We start from the raw sequence: 16,581 nt of genomic DNA on the forward strand, positions 1-16,581 counted from the left end.
ATCCTTCCACATATTGAAGACAAAGCGATGGAAAAGTTGCATGAGGGCAGTGAGCCGCATCGGCTATGAGTGGGAGGGACCTTCATATGAGGCCTTGCGCACTCGGAGAGAGCGTATGCAGGTAGAGGAGGACATACAACCCCTTAGAGCTACATGGGAGAAATATGGATGCACACTTCTATGTGATGGATGGTCAGATGTACGCAAAAGAAGTGTAACATTTTGGTGTCCTCCTGCAAGGGTACTATGTTCTTAAAGGCTATCGATGCCTCTTTGCCAGTTACAGTGGTGACAGGGGAGTTCATTTGGAGAGACTTGTGTGAGGCTGTGATGGAGATAGGCCCAGAGAACATAGTGCAAGTTATTACAGATAATGGCTCTAATTGTGTTAGTATGGGCCGTATGTTGCATGGGGAGTTCCCAAAAATTGTTTGGACTCCTTGTGCATCACATAGCTTGGATTTGTTGATGGAGGATGTGGGAAAGAATCAAGATGCCATGGGTTGCCAAAGTGTTGGCCACTTCAAAGTTCATTGTTGAATTTGTCACAAAGAGGCCAAAGGTGTTGAACATCTTTAGAGTAGAGAGTGAGTTTCAGCTCCAAAAACCCTCCTCCACTAGATTTGCCTACATGTTTATTCTAGTTGACAGGGTACTACGAGTTCGGGCCGGACTCTTGCGTAGAGTTGTTTCACGTGCATGGTTTGAGATGAATGAGGTGAAAGAAAGAAGGGCCAAATATGTGAAGTTTGAAACCACTAGAATGGGAGATGAAGCCTTTTGGAAGAAGGCTGAAGTGTTGGTGAGGATTCTATAGCCATTCTATAGTGTCTTACGCATCACCAATATGGAGGGCAGCACACTTGGCTTATTGTATGAGTATATGGACAAGATCGATGAATGCATTAACAAGGTAGAAGGGTTGGAAGAAGAGAAGTAAGTACGTTACTACATTGACTAGGAAGTTGTATCATTTATGCATAACACACCTAATGAATTTTAATGTTTTATGTATAATGTTATTATGTTTAAATGAATCAATTAGGGTGACGGATCTTCGCAATGCGTGGCTCACTCGATGGGATTGGTTTTATAGACCAATTCATGCTGCTGCACACATCCTTCATCCTGTATGGAGAAATGACAAGCAATTCTTATGTGAGGAGTTGGAGGATGGCTGGAGGGAGTACATTGATGATTTGACTGGTGGAGATGTGCAGCAGTTGAGGATACTAGAGCAGGAGCGCCTACACTTTCGGAATGGCACAGGAAAACACTTTGGGTCCCCCATTGCTTGCCTACGAGAGTGCCAACTTGAGCCTGTGTCATGGTGAGAGAACTATGGCATTGGTGCTCCCCATTTGGTAGGAACTTTGTTGCAACTTGCTTATGATCCTAATTTATTGTTTCATTTATTGTAGTAGCTTCTAAGTTCTTCTAATTTTTGAATGGCAGAGAAGCATTGCCATGAGAGTTCTCTCACAGGACTGCAGCGCGGGTCCTTGTGAGAGAAATTGGAGTACTTGGGTCCTCTTTCACACAAAAAAGAGGAATAGATTATCTACCGCTTAGCTGGAGCGTTTGGTGTATTGCCACTGCAACCTTCATCTTCTTGAGGAGAAAGGCAATCCCATTGAGCCTCGCTAGGTGAATGTCAACTTGATTGACATCGAGAAAGTGAAGGAAATTCCAGAGATCCCACCAGATGAGCGAGATATTTATGCTATGCTCTACGAGGAGGCCATGCAGCCGATTTGCACCACGCGGAGCCATTCAAGAGAGTGAGCTCGAGTTCAGGCCACGACCAGTTCATCAGCAGCGAGTCTAGTGCTCGAGTTGGGGTGTTGCAGCACAGATAGAGGAGGCAGATCTAGATGATTCGGATGATTCATATACTTACACTACAGATTCGGAGGCTGAGGCATCTGAATGATGTTGAGATGGATTAGGATGTGTAGACTCTAGAGTGTCAGTCTTCAGTCTTGACATTATTTTTATATATATGAATGGTTAATGTTGAATGGTCATTGGTAAATCGTTCTTTGATACAGGCCATAATTACAGCTTTAAAAAATTAATGAATAAAAAACTTATTTAAAAAACTTCTCCAAAAATAAAAAACGTTTTTAAAAGTATAAAACTCGTAGAAAACTTCCCGTTTTAAAAATGTCTGGCAACTATGCCCTCATTCCATCTCATTATTCTGCATCCAATTGAGGTCATTAGCAGCTGCTTCTGCTTCTTATCATTGTACAACACCTACGGGCTTCCCTCGTGCTCAGTTTTCAGCATTTACAAGTCTTGTACCTGGGCCTACACTCGTGTTTTCTGTTGCTTTCACTTTCTTTCACTCCTATAGCAGAAGGGTGGTCTTGAGCCACTCTGAGGAGGGGAGAGTATAGGTAGGCCCAAACTCAGTGATGAGGCGAACCATTTCTTGAAAGAAGGGAGACCTTGCTGCATTGAATGCAATATGGTCATGGTAAAAAAAGCCTCGCAATAGTTGCATCCATTGCTTCTCTTTTGCGCGGATCCCAAGAGATAGCAAGAGTGTGTTGGGTGCCTCTTGGGGTGGTTAATGCATGGAAGAGGAGCCAATCGATGTAGAGAAGTTCATGGGTTGAGAGGGATTGGAAGGAGCTATAAAGAGTGAAGGGTCTACAACCATAGACCTTGGAAGGGGAGCATGAAAAAGGATAGCATTTTGCTTTGCTTCAAGCTCCCTTTTTTTCTTGGCAGGGATGGCTCCACAAGGTTGTATTTCTTGGCCAGCTTCATGAAGAAGATGTCCTTGTATCCGGTTGGCTCCCGCGAATTCGGTAATGTTGCAATAGCGACATTTCCATCTCGCAGCTCCCCCTCCAACACCCTGTTCAAGATTGTTTTGAAGACAACTGATTCTGTGAGAAAGGCAATTTTATATTGGGTGTGTAAGTGGTGTGACTAGTTTTAAGTTTGCATGAATATCCGGCTACGGACCTGGGTACTCTTTTCCCTGGTACCCGGGACAAAACCTAACCAAATTCTTAAATGGATCCCATCAGTACAGTGGTTGGGCGGTTGGTTAACCCATGGGACTGGATGGGGTTAGGCTGGATTGATGGGTCCCTAAAATGAGACTCAATTCTGTTATGGTATGATAGATGAAGTAAATCTCGGATAAAATATTATATATATATATATATATATATAATTTCCATTCTCTCTTTGAGCTCTCTCATAATGCCTCCCAAGGGTACCAAAAGAGCTAAGAAGGTGAACTCTTGGTCATGGTGGGATGAAATGGATGTATATATATATATATAGAGAGAGAGAGAGAGAGAGAGAGAGAGAGAGAGAGAGGATTGCAAGAGTGCATCTGTAACCGTTTGGTCCTCCATGCTCTATCATGTGTCCGGACATGATAGAACTCATGTCCGGACACATGGACAGGATGATGGACACATGGAAACAGGGTTCCTAAAATTGGAATTGGAAAAAGCACTCGTCTGGGTCAAAAAGCTGGAAAAAGCAAAAGTCAAACTTTGTTAACCAAAAAGCTAAGGGCACCGTTGGAAAGAGAGCATCAAATTGAGTCAAAAAGCTAACATTGACTATTATCAAAGCAAAAGCAAGATAATAAAACAAAAGCTAGGGGATAAAGGCAAAACGCAAAGCGTGGTTAAAAGCAGGCATCTCCTCAAGTATTTAAAGGAGCATGCACCCTCTTGGCGGCTCATAGAAGAACTCTTGGAGGCTCATAGAAGAAGTATTCTACCACCGACGCTCCGCCGAGCAGCGCTCTCCTCAGCTGGCGTCCGCCACCTTGTGCCCCTATTCGGAGTCCTCTGCTGCCGTCACCTTCATCTGTTCTGTGTGCCACCAACAGTACTAGCGCCGCCGCCTTCGCTGCCTGCTGCTACTGCTCGGCTGCCCTGCGCCTCTGCTTTGAGAAGTCAGCCGCCGCTGCCCGCCAATTGCGCTGTCCTGCTGCTTTTGCCCACCACTACCTGTGCGCTACCTCTACCTTGTTGTGTAGCCGCTTGCGTTGCAGCTGAGCCACCCTGTGAGCATGCAGTCTCTGCCTGCAGAGCAGCAGAACCGCCTCTATTTGCAGCTGCGTTGCCTAACGCCTGGCTGTGCCTACTCACCAGTTTTCTGCCCTGAGCACAGGCTGCAGCAACCTACCCAACAGAACCTCCTGCATATCCCCGCCGCCTGCACCATTAAGACCTGTAGCACCCACCTCAGCTCGCAGAACCTGAATCCGTCTTGTGTGCCATCTCCTTGTGCTGTTTTAAGACACTGCTAAAAACCAGCAGTTACTAGTTTTCTAGAACCCTTACAAAGGAGGGGATTTCCTTGTGGAGATACATACCCATCTTGGTGTGTCGCTTTTGGGATTACCTTGTCCGGATTGGATTAAGAACAAAGAGCTTTTGTGGATATTTGGGAACATCAAACATTGGATTTTGGTTCTAGCCCGGTGTAAGACTCTTGTTGGTCAACCTCGTGGTGAGCTCGGCATGAGTGATATATCTTGTGCATCGACATCGACCTATGCCCGATCTTGACATCGACACTTTTGTTTGATATTGTATTCATTTGTTGTATTGGTCGTGGCTTGGAAAAGCCCATGGATTGTTCTTGAAATAAATTCTTGAAGAGGGGGCGGGCCTGTTCCCCACTCAGCGTGGTGTACCGGGTGAATCCCCTATTCCCATCTTTCTCTCCGCCTTCTCTCTCTCCATCTTTATCTCTTGTACACATGGTTGCATCTGTCACTGCACGCTCCGTTGGGCTTACAACTTCCCTTAGTTTTGGGCTTGCATAGTGGTCATTGAAAGAGCTATTCAAAGGAGCTTGGACAACATCTGGATCAGCTTGCGTTTGGTCTACTTCGTCCTTGTAAAAGTTCTCAGTCATCATTCATATTCATTGTAAAAGTTCTCCAAAGAAATATAAGCAAATACTCTTGCTTGCAGAGAGAGGGGTGGGGTGTTCTTCAGTGGGTAATTGGGACCCAATACTATGTCGACTCTATCTTCTCTCTCTTTCTCTCTCTCTCTCTTCTCCTCTCTCAAGTAAAGTGGAATTGCATAAACTCACGGGTTATAGAGAAGGCTCTGTTGCGCATTACGATGACCAACCTATTGCATGGTACATTTGTGGAGACCTTACATTAGTATGGACCAATTAACGATTGGACCGTTTGATACTCCAGGGTGGACACAGTTGCACAGGGTTATTTTGATTCCACGACTTGGGAGTCATGTGGATTTCCACATGTTTGATGGAGTGTAATCCATGGACATGTTAGAGGTGGAATATATTTACGTTATAACTATTGTCCTTCAAGATCTCTGTTAATGGGACCTTTAGTTCATCCCAATTTGGTGGGTGAAAGTGGATGCTAGCCTAGCTGTAAGGTGTCTTCAGGATGTTCGAGGACTTGGGACATACGCATAAGTTGATGGGAAGTTTTATGCTTTTCCTAAAAAAGACGTGAGGATGTACTAGTTGTGAAAACACAATCTGTGTTTAGTCTTAGATGAGGATTGCACATGGGGAGATCTTGTACTGGAAGTGTAAGATCCTCCCATAGATCAACCATAATACACAAGCCAAAACAAGATTAGTACAAACCAAATAGAGGGGGAGCAAGCAAGCCCACCACCCAACCTAGGTTTGCGACCATGACTACCCTTGAGCAAGGAGCTAAGGTTCCACTCCCATAGGTCCAAGCCAATCAACCATGGCGTCCCATACCACTAGTACCTACCCATAGAGGCCCTCGGCAACACTACTCGTGATCCACCACGTCCATGGCAAGAGTAAGCCATGGCCAAACCTCTGCATGAGCATCATTAATCCTTGGTTAATAAGTAGTTGGTCAACACCAGTAGGCTCACATCATTAGTAGCATCAACATCTTCATCAATAGCATCACACCATTCATAAGTCTAGTCAGCAATAGAAGTTATGTTGAGGCCATAGGTCAACCTTTGGGGGTTGACCAAGGGCCAGCATCATGTACAAGCATTTATGCAACCTTTTGTATCATATTAATGGAATGATCCCTGAGTCCTAGTCTAAATCAATGGAGCTCTTGTTACGACCTTGTGTTTTTCCCTCAGCACAACAAGCAGGTGGGCACGGGCACGGGATGGTCAGTGTGAACAGGCATCAGTTTGGATATGAAAAGGAAACCCATATGTGTGGCCAGCAGAAGTGTGAAAGGGAACAAAAGTGTGGATTTTGGAGCGAAGTCGTCATGTGGTCGTGGTGTGGTACGTACGGGCGTTGCTGCGCACATGGGCCACAGCTAGGTAGGCGCTGTTGCGTGCATGGGCTATAGCCACCAGGCGGGAGGCTCTTTGTAGCATGGGCGTCAGGTTGCGCATACGGGTGACCAGGCAACTGTGCAATGGGCGACCAGGCGGGCTACAGTCAGCTACGGGCGCCAGGCGGGCTCTAGCCACTCAGGCAGCCAGGCGGGTGTCAGGTGGGAGGCTCTCTACGCCAGGTGGCTGCACGTATGGGCTTCAGCCAGCAATGGGCGCTAGGCGGGAGACACTCTACAGCCAGTCAGGTAGCCAGGAAGACTGCAAGGGCTGAATAGCATGCTTGATTCTTATCTCTCTCTTGGAAGGAGGCGAGCTGAAGGAGGCGCCGAGGGGCTAACAGACACATGAGAGCCCGGAGAGGGGCTTACCATGGGTTGAGGGTTATCAGTGGGAGTCAGCTCACCGACAGGGGATGAGACAGGCCACCTCCCGAGGTTCAGGAGGTATTGCAGTGCTTTTCAGACATGGGTTACATGAGCATGTTCGAGTCGTAGCACGAGACTCGGAGGCAAGATACATGTGGATTAGCTTACGCCTCTCGGAGACCAGATGGATTTATATCGCCCTTTGCTACTTTCCTCCGAAGGGGTCGTGGTTTGCCACCACCGAGGAGCCGGGTGGAGGAGAGGCTAGTGAGTCTCCATACTGTCTTATCTGAGGAGATCTTACACTATTTGACACTAGGAGAAGTCTTCTTGATGGGAGACTTCAATGCACGGACTCAGAGCAGACTGCGAAATCTATGACTTTGAGGATCCCTTGCGACTAGAGCCGCTAGCTACAGAGGATACAGGGACCACTCGGATCTCCGCTGACGGAGGAGCTGACAGCACTGGATATAGGCAACATTTGTTGGAGCTTGGGGTCCGACACCATCTCGTTATTTATAACGGGATGACTCAGTGGCCAGATTTAGGTGGGTTGACTTGCTTTCCAGTGGGGGGTGGCAGTAGTACAGTGGACTATGTGATGGGATCCCGGGAGGCAGCAGATATGGTGTCTCACTTTACCGTACCACCATGCCCCATTGGGGTGGATCATACATCTCTATCCCTCACTTTTAGGAGCTTACTGGAGACCCACCCACCCATCATACAGCCACCACGCACTATTTTCCACTTCACTCAGGACCTAGCCGATGTGTATGACTATCATGTTCATGATCAGCTATTTGCCTTAGACCCATCAGCACCCATGGCTATGCTCACCTCGCAGTTCTCACATGTACTGCACTCTGCAGCTGCGAGGAGTTTCCCATACCACATACAGACAGGACAGCCACCTACATCTGGGAGCATGCCCCAGAATCGATGGTATGATGAGTGCAGAAACCTTTACCGCAGTCTCCGAGTGCAGAGGGCTCGTGGGGAGATCACCCAGAGACAGGCAGGCAGGAGGATGCATACTCTCACCCACCGTAAGCGGCGAGCTTATGAGGAGGCTCAGTATTGGGACACACATCACATGCTCATGAGCAGATATGATGCTGCTGCTTGGAGGAGACTCAGAGATGCTGCTGCTGCTTGGAGGAGACTCAGAGAGCCCCGTCCTCCCACACCTATTACCGATCCTCAGACCTGGCAGACATATGCAGAGAGACTCTATGATGTGCTTGCACAGCCCCCTATACCACAGCCCACAGAGCCATGCCCCACAGTCTCCACCTTCTTCACCCCACCTATGGTTGGAGGGCCATATGCCGACTCCAACATGGACGGGCGATAGATCATACAGGATTACAGGGAGAGCATCTCATCTATGCTATTGATACATTGGCACCATTTCTTTCTCATCTCTTCAACAGAGTTCTGTCAGAGGGGTTTCCGGCTGAGTCGACAATGCACACTATTGTGCCGATCCATAAAGCGGGAGATGTACTAGACCCCGGGAACTACAGGACCATCATGATTGGCCATATATTGGCCAAACTATACGGGGCAGTTTTGGAGGCAGAGCTGAGCAGTCATGCAGAGGATGGGGGATTGAGAGCAGCAGGCCAGGCAGGCTTCCGACGAGCCTTCTCGACCATCGACCACATTTTTACATTGAGGTGCCTGATTGATCAGGCCAAGGCACGGAGACCATGGCTCTATTGTTGCTTTGTGGATTTCCGCAAGGCATTTGATACTGTGCCCAGAGAGTGCCTCTTTCGGCGACTACAGACACTAGGCATACCCTCAGACATGATGTGGGGCATATACAGGCTATATGAGCAAGTCTTTGGGAGAGTCCGATGCCCAGGAGGCTTGTCCGACACAGTTGCTAGCACCATTGGTGTGTGAAGCAGGGGTGCCCGCTCTCCCCCACACTCTTTGGGCTCTATATTGATGAGGTGGCCGACTACATCACACAGGGAGGAGGCTCTGGGGTTGAGCTATCAGGTATTACTGTCCATGTTATGCTTTATGCTGATGACATCGTCTTGGTATCCGACACACAGGTTGGGCTTCAAAGACACCTTGTGGCTCTTGATAACTTCTGCGCACAGCAGGGTCTCATAGTGAACCTCGGGAAAACGAAGGTTATGATCTTCCACACCTCACCCGCAGTCAGGAGCCACACTACTCTCACATTAGCAGGAGGGCGGGTCGAGGTGGTGAGCTCTTATGTTTACCTTGGCATCACATTTACTAGCTCAGCTGGACGCTTCTCCATGGCTCATGCAGTCCGAGATAGAGTGACCCGGGGGTATGCAGCTCTTGCTGGCCTTGAGCGTCAGTGTCATCAGGCACATTTTTAGGAACCCCGCACGAAGGGGTGGCTCTTTGATACATTAGTGACACAAGCCTTGATGTATGCAGCAGCGGTTTGGGCACCAGGGCTTGCAGCCTCCACATGGGTACAGCTGGAGAGACCACAGATCTTGATGCTCTCGAGGATGATACGCAGCAAACCATCCGTCCCGCATGACATTGTTCGAGCTGAGTTTGCTGCACCACCTATGGCAGTGGAGGCATTGTTCCAGACGATCTCCTTTATATACAGGATGAGGGAGATGCCCAGAGAGAGATTATCCCGCCGAGCTTTTGAGGCATCCAGACAGCTGGCTGAGGCTGGACACACTGGATCTTGGTATGCACAGATGCTACAGTGATTCTCACATCATGGGATAGACATTGAGCGGTTGCCACCTTTTCAGTATGATCAGTTTGCTCCACGGGGTTACCTGTCTCTCAATGAGAGGAACAGAGTGATGAGACAGGACATATGGCAGCGCTACATACAGGAGACATGGACAGCACCAGAGAGCCCACTACCACCGAAGATGCTGTATTATAGAGACCACTTTATGAGCATCTCAGGGGATGGGTTTATACAGTGACCGCGGTATATGGATGTATACATGCCACACAGCTCTCGCGTTTCTATTGGACAGCTACGAGTCTCGTCACATCAGCTAGAGATAGAGGCTGGGAGAGCAACATGGGTTCCCAGAGCCGAGCAGATATGCAGATTGTGTCGCGAGGAGGTGGAGACTGAGGATCACTTTGTATGTAGATGTAGAGCCCACTAGGGGGTCAGAGATAGATATGCAGGATTGTTTGAGGAGCACTCTTCACTACATCAGTTGATGGAGGCCTCGGACCAGCGACAGCTTGGCAGACTACTACTAGAGCTTCATAGTTCTCGAGAGAGACTCCTCCAAACACCCGCTCCCACTAGGGGTGGGAGACAGTTCCAGCTCAGATTTCTTCCAGAGAGCTATTGGTCTGCCGCCAATGGCCAACAAAGTGCCAACGGCTAAGCTCCTGTGTGCCAGCTTCCACATAAAAAGGGTGATCTGCGGTCGAAAGCTATCCCACAGCGGCTTTCGATAAGTTTGTGAGAAAATGCAGTGGCAGGCCTTGGAACTGTGAATGTGCCGCTGCTGCTGGAGTGCCCTCCACCTCTGACATCTGAATCCTGCGGCTCAGCCATGTAGTGTAGGCAAAGAAGGGGGTACCAGGCGACTCCTCTCTGTCTTCTGGATCCTGCCATTACCCGACTTGGCATCCAAGATGGATCCCTCACGGCACAGCCGTGCCGTGAGGGATCCATCTGAACTGGTCAACTGGGTGCTCGGCTGGGCTGGGAGTGTTACTAATCTAGAAGCCACACATCTTGTGCCGGTTGATTCTCGCCCATAAAGCCAGGCAGAACTCCTCAACAGTTGCTGCAAAGTGGCGGAGGTTCCCTTCCGACTCTGTGAGGTATGCGGTGGTGTCATCTGCAAACTTTGCATCCAGAAACTCCTCATGGTGTGAATAGGCAAGCGCAACCCTTGGAGGCCTGTATCTTGTGCTCGAAGAAAGGAACTCATGGCCTCAGCCACAAAAAGGAAGAGAAATCCAGTGGTTATTTATAACAATTTTTTGAGATACATAATTGTACAGTGTGTTCAAAAAATTATGTTGTCGAATAGGTAAACATTTCAGTAAATAATAGGTAAACATTTCAGTAAATTGTGCTCTCAAACAGAAGAAATAATTTGAAAGTTGAACTTTGTGTTTTTCAATAACCGGATGCATTTGTTTGTTGATTGCAGGCAAGGTTGATAAAAGTGTGCTCAGAGATGGTGACGAAAATTACGACGAAAATTACAAAGCTTTATTTATTTCAGGACAAGATGACACAGGGATTTTCAAAAGCGTTTCAATTGAGGAGGCTTCTATATCTGAAATTTCCAGTGATTTATCTCCTTACTGTGATGTAAGCCTATCACCAGATCATAATCCAGAACCAATTGGTTTCACGTTTCCAGGACAAGTAGAAATCTTTGATGACACCATGGAAGGTCTTTCTGATGAGCCAGTAGATGGTGTTGTGTATAATTATAATCTGTTGGCAGATTTGTCAGCTGAGCCACAGGGAAGAAGCATTAGAAGCACTCTAGATGCTCTGAAGAAAAACAGGCTTTGCCAGAGAGTGTTGACAAATAAGCTGGAGCTGCTGCAATCCAAATTGGAAGAAAATACTGACCTAAAGAAACGGGTCAGAGCACTTCTGGACTTCCAAAACATTACCAAGAGGAGATATGCCTTTGAGGAAGATGGTATAATTCCTGCTGTCAGTAATTTTTGCACTGGAAGTACAAAGGAACGTCAACATCCGCCTCCGCTAGCAGAGGTGGGTATATTGGGATTTTTTTGAGGTTTAGATACGGTTGGACCCCTGGAATATGTAAAAATTAAGCCCATTCTTCCATTTAATGTTTTGAAGAAATAGCTGAAATATGCCTTGAAAGTGCCAAAACAAAAAAGCTCCAATATTCTAGTTTGCACCAAGAACATCTAAGGATGTGATGTGGGGGAGGGGGGGTGTTGGAAAGTGTTGTGACATATACAAAGATGTACACGATGCATGGATGTGATTGGCTGCAAAATTGATTAAAGTCCGATAATACAACTTTGAAAAACTTGAAAAAGAGGTCTTTTTTGGAATGATACGTTTTGGTAGGGTTTCATTTGTCCGAAATGGGCTACTTCAAGCTATGTAAGGTTTGGATAGGATTTGTGAAGCCTCAAGCATAATGTAGCAAGCTAGGAGCAACATGGGCTTTTTCATTGGGCCCCAAGGCAGGAAAGAGTCTGCTGGTTTGAGTCAAGGTAGTTTCAAACGTACGAAACGATAGGAGTTTAGTACGTAGTATAGAACGTTGCCGATTGATAAAGTACTTAAAAAACGTTACGTACTTTTTAATGTTAAAACCATATGAGTCATCATCCATGTGTTGTCATGACATGTTCCATAACATGACATGAAAATAAGCTAATTTTGAAGAACCAATGCTTAGACCTCCCAATGGGCAAGCCAAAAAGGACATGGGGAAAAAACCTCTTCTAAAGAGAGTAACAAGTGCAAGTCCAAATAAAAAACAAAAAACGGGTTTGAAACGTTTGCAAGTCCAAAACATCCTAAATAATAAAAAACGGGTTTTAAATGCAACCTTGGTTTGAGTAGCCTTGATATGCATTTATACTTATTTTAGTAAGACTTGTGATGCAGCTTTGTGATTAAAATATTCTCAATCAATATCCAAATCAAATGAATTCATATTTGGCAGGGTGCTAGACGGAGCAAGGGCCGACCACCTGACAATGCAGATGTGGCTAAACTAAGGGCAGTGCAAAAGAAATATTCTCTGGGTTCTGAACTGAGAATATGGTCGAAAGAAGAGAAAAAAGAGCTGGTCAAGGGTGTAAAACAGCAGGTTCAAGAAAGCCGCATTCGATCAGCCATGGAAATATTCAGGTATACAGATCTTTTCTCCATGTTGTGAAGTTGATATGTAAGGCAAGCTGCTAAGAAGCATAGTGATCAAGAACGTTGTCTAAATGAAATTTTTGGGTTGGATTGGTGCAGTGCTGGCACCGATGATGCAACGTTTCTAGATGATCAAATAAAAGCTATTGCAGAACGACCACTTACATTGGATGACATTAGAGCTGCACTGCCAATTATCAATTGGAATGAGGTGACTCGTGTTTACGTGGTTGGTCGCAGTCCTACGGAATGCTGGATACAGTATGCTATTCCTATCTTTAACACTCAAGGCCTTTTATTAAAAAATGCTAATGTCTCCCTAACTATCCGTTTGTTGTGCTGAAAAAGTACTTGCATTTGTTGTGTTTGACATGTTCATGATAAGTGCGGGCCTTTTTTCCCAACCTGGGGGAGGGGGGGGGGGTGGTGGCATTGACATCTATGTCGAAGGTAGTGGTGTGTGAACACAGTAGGATAGCCGGGGCACTTTTTACTCTCCTTAGGGGGTTTTTTCCCCGTGCACAGGAACATACCCTAAGCCACTTAGTGTGTGTTACCTTATCATGTTATTGTACTTCCATTTTCGCAAGCTAACACGACTGTGTACTTGCTTCTCTATGTGTGTGTGAGTGTTGCTGCTGCTCCCCTCTCTACCCAACATTTGGTATCAGGGCTGAGGTTACAGCCATTGGGATTCAAAGTTTTTCTTTAGCAGTTCGTGGGCAAAAATTGAGGAGCCCAATTCACTTGCCGATTCTCTTTCTCTTTGGGAAGCCCCACCAAAAGGCTCTACAAGGCCTTGCTAGGCCCCCACTAAGGAAGCCTAAGCTCCATCTTGGAGCTTGCCCTAATTAGGGCAGCCGCCGACCATCAGTAGGAGCGTTGCTGCCTCCGCTCACAGCTCCAACAATACTCCTACATGAGCAAACTCGTCCAGACATTAATTAGAGAAGCCCCAAATCAATTTTTTGATTTGGGCAACTCCGCCTTGTCCGCCCTAGCAGCGCCTATTAACTAGTTCCGTCAGCTAGTTCCGCCCGCTGGTGTATTCCTCATCATTTTCTGAGTCTCCCAAGCCAAAGAACTCCATAATCGGAGCCCGTTTAGGCCATCTAAACCCTTATGCAAATTTTCAGCTTTTCCGAAAATAGAGCTGAATCAAGTCATGGTTGAATCTAGTATTCCTTGTGCTCTCTTTTCATGCAATCGGCATTGACATACGACATTCCGACACCCTCACTGGGGCCCTTTCTAGTCGTCAAGCCTCTATTTAGTTAACTTTTCTATCTCTACTCTTATCATTTCAATACACTTGCAGCTCCTTGTCATTAGTGGGTCATTGGGCGTCTCAGAAGGCTGTCTTCCAGTGGACATTGAGTGCATTGTGCAGTGGCATTTGCGTGGGACAAGTTGTTAGTTTGCTTTGAGTCATGACTAATAATGATGCATTCGGGATGCTCTCTGCCGAGGACAAGCATGACAAGACTAACTACCCATTGTGGGCCTATATGATGAGGCATCTATTGGTAGCATCTATGTCACATGGAGTGGTGTGTGAATACTGTACGATAGCTAGGGCACTTTTTACCCTCCTTAGGAGGGGATTTTCCCGCATGCACAAGAACACACTCTAAGCCACTTAGTGTGTTAACTCATCATGTTATTGTACTTTCATTTTGGTACAACCAACATTATTGAGTGATGTGACTTTTCGTCTCACAACCTAACACGATTGTGTACTTGCTTCTTTGAGTGTTGCTGCTGCTCCCCTCTCTACTCAACAGGGGGTGGGTGCGGGGAAGAGAGTGGGGTGTGGGTGGTGGTGGGGTTGGTTCTTCTGGTGAGTAAATCATTTAGGATGCAAAGTAATGATCTATGTAATGTAGGACCAACTTCTTTTTAAGTGGTCTAGGTGGGCATTACTTGAGTGAGTTTGTTCTTATCTGGACCCGTAAGGGCCAAGAAGGCCTTTTGTAATGTGTTAGTGGACCATCCTTTATGTGCGGGTAGAGGTTCACTGTCTTGAGTGATGCCATGCATGGGAAAACCATTATCAGGAGGTGCATGCACCAATAGAAAAACATTCAACCTTGTTTTGAAAAGGAATAGTAATAACTAGCTCCTCCAATTTCCAAGTGAAGAAATCCCTTCAATGTGGTCTCAACTATGAATAATCATGACTAGCAAGAAGAACTCTTGTGCCTTGCATGAGGGGAAGAAGGGGTCCTTAGGATACATTGCCTTTATTGGCATGAAATAGTCACTATGAAAACTTTCTATGGTATGCATTGGAGACAAGGACCCGAACTACAAGGAGCCTTGGAGCAAATGTGTGGATAGTGTTACTTCAAAGTACTCCATTCATGATGGGTGGTTGTACTACAAGGATCGACTTTGTGTCATCAAGGGTGGTGATTTCTGCGAAGTGCTTCTATATGAAGCACATGATGTTCCCGTTTTAGGACATCGTGTGGCGAAGGCCCGGTGTTGGAAAAGTTATCTTGTCTTTTCTTTTGGCCTTGAATGAAGCAGGATGTGCATGTGTATGTACGGTTTTACCAAGTTTGTGAGAAGTCAAAGCCAAACATTAGGAGAGCTACCAATAAGTTAGAGTTGCCATGGGAGGACATTTATATGGACTTTGTGGTTGGATTGCCGAAGAGTCGGAGGTTTTAAAATGATTGTATTCGTATAGTTGTTGATCGGTTGCGTAAGCAGATCCCATAGTTGTCTATGAAACTAGTCCCACTCATGAGGTACGTAAAAAATGGTACGGTACGAAACTATGCAAGTGAAACTATTGCGAAATTGTTTTTTTTTATGTCCGTTTTTTTTGGGTGACTTTTTTTTATGTCTGTTTTTTTCTTCCTGTTTTGTTTTACTATTTTTAATGGCTGTTTGGACAATGGGGGCTTTCTACCTTGCCACCTTCTCTCGACTTTGCATCTCTAAATGTGTACAAATATCTATTTTTCAAGTGTTTTTTTAAAGTCGATCGTACCTCTATCGAACTTATTTTTCCGAAATAAAAAGTCCCGTACTGGTACCATTTTTTTTGTACCTTCGTACCCGACAACTATGGCAGATCCACCTTATTCCTTGCAAGTCAGTGGCTAGGTTTTTCATTCGGGAGGTCTTCCGCTTACATGGACTTCGGAAGAGGATCGTCCCATATAAGGATCCAAAATTCATTGTAGGTTTTTGGAGGGCCTTGTTGTATGTTTGGGGATGAAGTTACGGTTCAATACCGCCTTTCATCCCGAGACAGATGGCCAGATTGAGAGCATGAACAAGATTGTGATCATGATGTTACGGTGTTATCTTAGGAGCATGAGACTCTTTGGGAGGAGGTCTTGGCATCTTGCCATTGGTGGAGCATGCCATCAATGATACAATGCATGTGTCAACTAAGAAGACTGCCTTGGAGGTGATATATGGTCGTCCAGTTATTAACTTGATGACTCGGGCTCTCGAAACTTCCACAAGGAACTATGATGGAGATTAGGTGGTCCAAGATTTGGATCACCTGTTGCAACATGTTTGGTTAGAAATACAAAAGGCATAGACAAAGCAAGTTCAGGAGGCTGACAAGTATTGTCGGGATAGTACCTTCAAAGAAGGAGATTGGTTTTATCTGAAGATCATGAAGCAGAGGCTCAAATAATTCGGGGAAGTTGCTTCCAACAAGCTTCGAAGAAGAAAGACGGTAATAGATTGTGGCTAGTGACTTTAGTCTCCTCCTAGCCATAAACTCCTTTTTAGAACCGCCCTAGAGCATGAGGCCAGATTGCCATGTGTCCTCGTGTCTCATACCACAGTCCGCCTCCTTGCTTGCAGTTACTCTAGTCACTTCGGTTGTGAGTCCTAAATGCCCTTGGTAGGCCTCTCTACTGCGTGGATACCTCATAATAATCATTAGTTAGTCCAACCTCACTTATATAGTAATAAGTAGGTTGTTATTGGTCCATTGCTTTTAATATAAAGTCCTTAGGCATAATTAGCCTCTAGTTAG

At 46.0% G+C, this 16,581-nt stretch overlaps 1 protein-coding gene across 4 annotated transcripts in view; it reads left to right on the top strand.

The window, feature by feature from the left end:
- MYB4R1 (myb domain protein 4r1) overlaps window positions 1-16,581 on the top strand; it is a 40,368-nt gene that overhangs the window by 9,799 nt on the left and 13,988 nt on the right. For all 4 annotated transcript variants that reach the window (XM_086804618.1, XM_086804620.1, XM_086804622.1 and 1 more), the window contains exons 2-4: window positions 10,852-11,432; window positions 12,370-12,557; window positions 12,669-12,830. In XM_086804618.1, coding sequence (XP_086660744.1) covers window positions 10,852-11,432; window positions 12,370-12,557; window positions 12,669-12,830 — 931 coding nt within the window. The remainder of the gene's footprint in view (window positions 1-10,851; window positions 11,433-12,369; window positions 12,558-12,668; window positions 12,831-16,581) is intronic.

This window comes from Cibotium barometz, chromosome 11 (genome assembly GCF_041138505.1).
Source record: "Cibotium barometz isolate CiBa-2024 chromosome 11, ASM4113850v1, whole genome shotgun sequence".
Taxonomy (NCBI): domain Eukaryota; kingdom Viridiplantae; phylum Streptophyta; class Polypodiopsida; order Cyatheales; family Cibotiaceae; genus Cibotium; species Cibotium barometz.